Source organism: Oncorhynchus kisutch, unplaced genomic scaffold (genome assembly GCF_002021735.2).
Source record: "Oncorhynchus kisutch isolate 150728-3 unplaced genomic scaffold, Okis_V2 Okis06b-Okis10b_hom, whole genome shotgun sequence".
Taxonomy (NCBI): Eukaryota; Metazoa; Chordata; class Actinopteri; order Salmoniformes; family Salmonidae; genus Oncorhynchus; species Oncorhynchus kisutch.
Genome location: NW_022261983.1, coordinates 11,812,272 through 11,817,271, shown reverse-complemented (window position 1 = coordinate 11,817,271; position 5,000 = coordinate 11,812,272). Strand labels below are relative to the sequence as shown.

General features: G+C 45.7%; 1 protein-coding gene across 2 annotated transcripts in view; it reads right to left on the bottom strand.

The window, feature by feature from the left end:
- LOC116359966 (protein tweety homolog 2-like) overlaps window positions 1-5,000 on the bottom strand; it is an 80,791-nt gene that overhangs the window by 29,059 nt on the left and 46,732 nt on the right. Inside the window, exon 4 of one of the 2 annotated variants that reach the window (XM_031814190.1) lies at window positions 1,304-1,524. In XM_031814190.1, the coding sequence (XP_031670050.1) occupies window positions 1,304-1,524 (221 nt within the window). Of the gene's footprint in view, window positions 1-1,228; window positions 1,256-1,303; window positions 1,525-5,000 lie in introns of those variants that run through there. The other variant, XM_031814191.1, reaches the window with a different exon arrangement.

Sequence of the window (5,000 nt, the reverse complement as noted above, 5' to 3'; positions counted from 1 at the left end):
GAGAGAGAGGAAGAGAGAGGTAGGAGGTGGGAGTGGGAGTGAGAGAGAGAAAGAGAGAGAGGTGGGAGTGAGAGAGAGAAAGAGAGAGAGGTAGGAGGTGGGAGTGGGAGTGAGAGAGAGAGAGAGAGAGGTAGGAGGTGAGAGTGGGAGTGAGAGAGAGAAAGAGAGAGAGGTAGGAGGTGGGAGTGAGAGAGAGAGAGAGAGGTAGGGGGTGGGAGTGGGAGTGAGAGAGAGAAAGAGAGAGAGGTAGGAGGTGGGAGTGGGAGTGAGAGAAAGAGAGAGAGGTAGGAGGTGGGAGTGGGAGTGAGAGAGAGAAAGAGAGGTAGGAGGTGGGAGTGGGAGTGAGAGAGAGAAAGAGAGAGAGGTAGGAGGTGGGAGTGGGAGTAAGAGAAAGAGAGGTAGGAGGTGGGAGTGGGAGTGAGAGAGAGAAAGAGGTAGGAGGTGGGGGTGGGAGTGAGAGTGAGAGAAAGAGAGAGAGGTAGGGGTGGGAGTGGGAGTGAGAGAAAGAGAGAGAGGTAGGGGGTGGAAGTGTGAGTGAGAGAACGAGAATAAGAGAGAAAGAAAGAGTGCCTTCCATCCCCCTCTGCCCTCAGTGAAACAACACCTCTTCATCAATACATACCGCATCCACAGTACCCCCTCTAGCAGTCACTTCATAACACACTGACTCACCAGCCTTGGAAAACCAATATATATAGGTGTCAGATTACACCAGTCAGTCAGGCCGGAGCAACAGGCCCAGTCTAGAGCCTTGACTACAATGAGAGGAGACACATAGACTGGCTGGTAGTCAACATGAGGAGTTATAATAGACATAGGCCAGTGACAGCAGCACTTCACTGGTCTGTCTGCCTGCCTGCCTGCCTGTCTGTCTGTCTGCCTGTCTGTCTGTCTGTCTGTCTGTCTATCCCACTGTCTGCATGTCCGCCGGCCTACCTGTCTCCCTGTCTATCTGACTGTCTGTCTTTCTGTCTGTCTCCTCTTCTCACCTGTAGTACTCTACGTGATCTGTCTGATCAGCGATGGCCGACAGGTCTGTCTGTCTGTCTGTCTGATCAGCGATGGCCGACAGGTCTGTCTGTCTGTCTGCCTGATCAGCGATGGCCGACAGGTCTGTCTGTCTGTCTGATCAGCGATGGCCGACAGGTCTGTCTGTCTGTCTGTCTCTCTGTCTGATCAGCGATGTCCGACAGGTCTGTCTGTCTGTCTGTCTGTTTCCTCTTCTCACCTGTAGTATTCTACGTAATCTGTCTGATCAGCGGTGGCCGACAGGTCTGTCTGTCTGTCTGTTTCCTCTTCTCACCTGTAGTATTCTACGTAATCTGTCTGATCAGCGATGGCCGACAGGTCCACCTTGGCCTTGCTGAGGTCCTGCATGGCGGTCAGCTGTCTGATGATGTTGTCAGCCATCTGACCCATGAACCTCAAGGCCTGGACATAGTCTCCCCGCGTAGCAAAGATCTCATCCAGACGATTCAGGTGCTGCTGCAGACCCACCTCCATACTGCCCAGAGAACTGGAGACCTGGAAGAGAGAGAGATGAGATAGAGAAGATGGTGTGCGAGAGAGAGAGAGATGAGATAGAGAAGATGGTGGGCGAGAGAGAGAGAGATGAGATAGAGAAGGGGTCGAGAGAGATATGGAGAAGGGAGAGAGAGAGAGATGGAGAAGGGAGAGAGAGAGAGAGAGAGAGAGAGAGAGATGGAGAAGGGAAGAGTACTGGCCTCTAGCAGAACTCTACCATGTCTAGTACTGGCCGCTAGCAGAACTCTCCCATGTCTAGTACTGGTCACTAGCAGAATTCTCCTATGTCTAGTACTGGCCTCTAGCAGAACTCTACCATGTCTAGTACTGGCCGCTAGCAGAACTCTCCCATGTCTAGTACTGGTCACTAGCAGAATTCTCCTATGTCTAGTACTGGCCTCTAGCAGAACTCTACCATGTCTAGTACTGGCCGCTAGCAGAACTCTCCCATGTCTAGTACTGGTCACTAGCAGAACTCTACCATGTCTAGTACTGGCCTCTAGCAGAACTCTACCATGTCTAGTACTGGCCGCTAGCAGAACTCTCCCATGTCTAGTACTGGTCACTAGCAGAATTCTCCTATGTCTAGTACTGGCCTCTAGCAGAACTCTACCATGTCTAGTACTGGCCGCTAGCAGAACTCTCCCATGTCTAGTACTGGTCACTAGCAGAATTCTCCTATGTCTAGTACTGGCCTCTAGCAGAACTCTACCATGTCTAGTACTGGTCTCTAGCAGAACTCTAGTATGTCTAGTACTGACCTCTAGCAGAACTCTCCTATGTCTAGTACTGGCCTCTAGCAGAACTCTACCATGTCTAGTACTGGCCTCTAGCAGAACTCTACTATGTCTAGTACTGGTCACTAGCAGAACTCTACCATGTCTAGTACTGGTCACTAGCAGAACTCTACCATGTCTAGTACTGGTCACTAGCAGAACTCTAGTATGTCTAGTACTGGTCACTAGCAGAACTCTACTATGTCTAGTACTGGTCACTAGCAGAACTCTACTATGTATAGTACTGGCCTCTAGCAGAACTACCTAAGAACATTATTAGAGCCAATGCCTTAAATCTGCCACTCCAAGTTGTTGTAGTATATACAGTACCAGTCAAAAGCTTGTTGACAGTATCAAAACCAGTCCTAGTACAGCTAGTATCTTAGACTAGGCTATGTTGACAGTATCAAAACCAATCCTAGTACAGCTAGTTCAGCTAGTATCTTAGACTAGGCTATGTTGACAGTATCAAAACCAATCCTAGTTCAGCTAGTATCTTAGACTAGGCTATGTTGACAGTATCAAAACCAATCCTAGTTCAGCTAGTATCTTAGACTAGGCTATGTTGACAGTATCAAAACCAATCCTAGCTCAGCTAGTATCTTAGACTAGGCTATGTTGACAGTATCAAAACCAGTCCTAGTTCAGCTACTTCAGATAGTATCTTAGACTAGGCTATGTTGACAGTATCAAAACCAATCCTAGTTCAACTAGTATCTTAGACTAGGCTATGTTGACAGTATCAAAACCAATCCTAGTTCAACTAGTATCTTAGACTAGGCTATGTTGACAGTATCAAAACCAGTCCTAGTTCAGCTAGTTCAACTAGTATCTTAGACTAGGCTATGTTGACAGTATCAAAACCAATCCAGTTATGTGCTAGTAAATTGCATCACCATGCTTCAGTCTCCACCTTGGTGTTGTTGACATTCTCCTCAGGCCCACTCAGTTTCCTGAATGAGTCCCAGTAGTAAGCTAGTGTTGTAACGACACAGTTTCCTGAACTGCATAACACACACACTGACACACACACACACAATACCATACCATACCATACATACCATACCATACCATACCATACCATACCATACCATACCATACCATACATACCATACCATACCATACCATACCATACCATACCATACCATACATACCATACCATACATACCATACATACCATACATACCATACCATACATACCATACATACCATACATACCATACATACCATACCATACCATACCATACATACCATACATACCATACATACCATACCATACATACCATACCATACATACCATACCATACATACCATACATACCATACATACCATACATACAGAACCAATCAAATGTTTGAACACACCTACTCATTCAAGAGTTTTTCTGTATTTTTTCTACATTGTAGAATAATAGTATATAATAATGAAGACATCAACATGATGAAATAACACATATGGAATCATGTAGTAACCAAGACAAAGTTAAACAAATCAAAATCCATTTTAGATTTTACATTCTTCAAAGTAGCCACCCTTTGCATTGATGACAGCTTTGCACACTCCTGGCATTCTCTCAACCAGCTTCATGAGGTAGTCACCTGGAATGCATTTCAATTAACGGGTGTGCCTTTTTAAAAGTTAATTTGTGGAATTTCTTTCCTTCTTAATGCGTTTGAGGCAATTAGTTGTGTTGTGACAAGGTAGGGGTGGTATACAGAAGATACCCCTATTTGGTAAAATACCAAGTCCATATTATGGCAAGAACAGCTCAAATAAACAAAGAGAAATGACAGTCCATCATTACTTTAAGACAGAAAGTTTCTTCAAGTGCAGTCACAAAAAAACATCAAGCGCAATGTAGAAAATAGTAAAAATAAAGAAACCCTTGAGTAGGTGTGTCTATACTTTTGACTGGTACTGTATATACAGTATATAGTACTATTGTTCCCGCTGTATAGGTCAACAGTAGTGAAATTCATAGGGAATAGAGTACCACTTCGAACAGAGTAACCTGACAGTATGGAGCCAGAGAGCTACAGTGCCTTGCGAAAGTATTCGGCCCCCTTGAACTTTGCGACCTTTTGCCACATTTCAGGCTTCAAACATAAAGATATAAAACTGTATAATAATTTTTCGTTTTTTGATTTGTTAAAAAAGTTTGAAATATCCAATAAATGTCGTTCCACTTCATGATTGTGTCCCACTTGTTGTTGATTCTTCACAAAAAAATACAGTTTTATATCTTTATGTTTGAAGCCTGAAATGTGGCAAAAGGTCGCAAAGTTCAAGGGGGCCGAATACTTTTACTGTAAGACAGTAAGGACACGATGTAACACATCCTCCTCTCCTCCCCAGGTCCCTCGGGAAGGTCTCTGATTGCCAGGAAACTGCTCTGATGCCCTGCCCTGCCCCCACCACACACCACAACGTTCATCTTTCACCCCAGCCCGACCAACAGGAAGGGGAGGTGGGAGCCTCACAGCCTATAGGTCTACCTGGTCTGGAAGGAGAGGTGGAAGCTTCACAGCCTATAGGTCTACCTGGTCTGGAAGGAGAGGTGGAAGCCTCACAGCCTATAGGTCTATAGGTCTGCCTGGCCTGGAAGGAGAGGTGGAAGCCTCACAGTCTATAGGTCTACCTGGTCTGGAAGGAGAGGTGGAAGCCTCACAGTCTATAGGTCTATAGGTCTGCCTGGCCTGG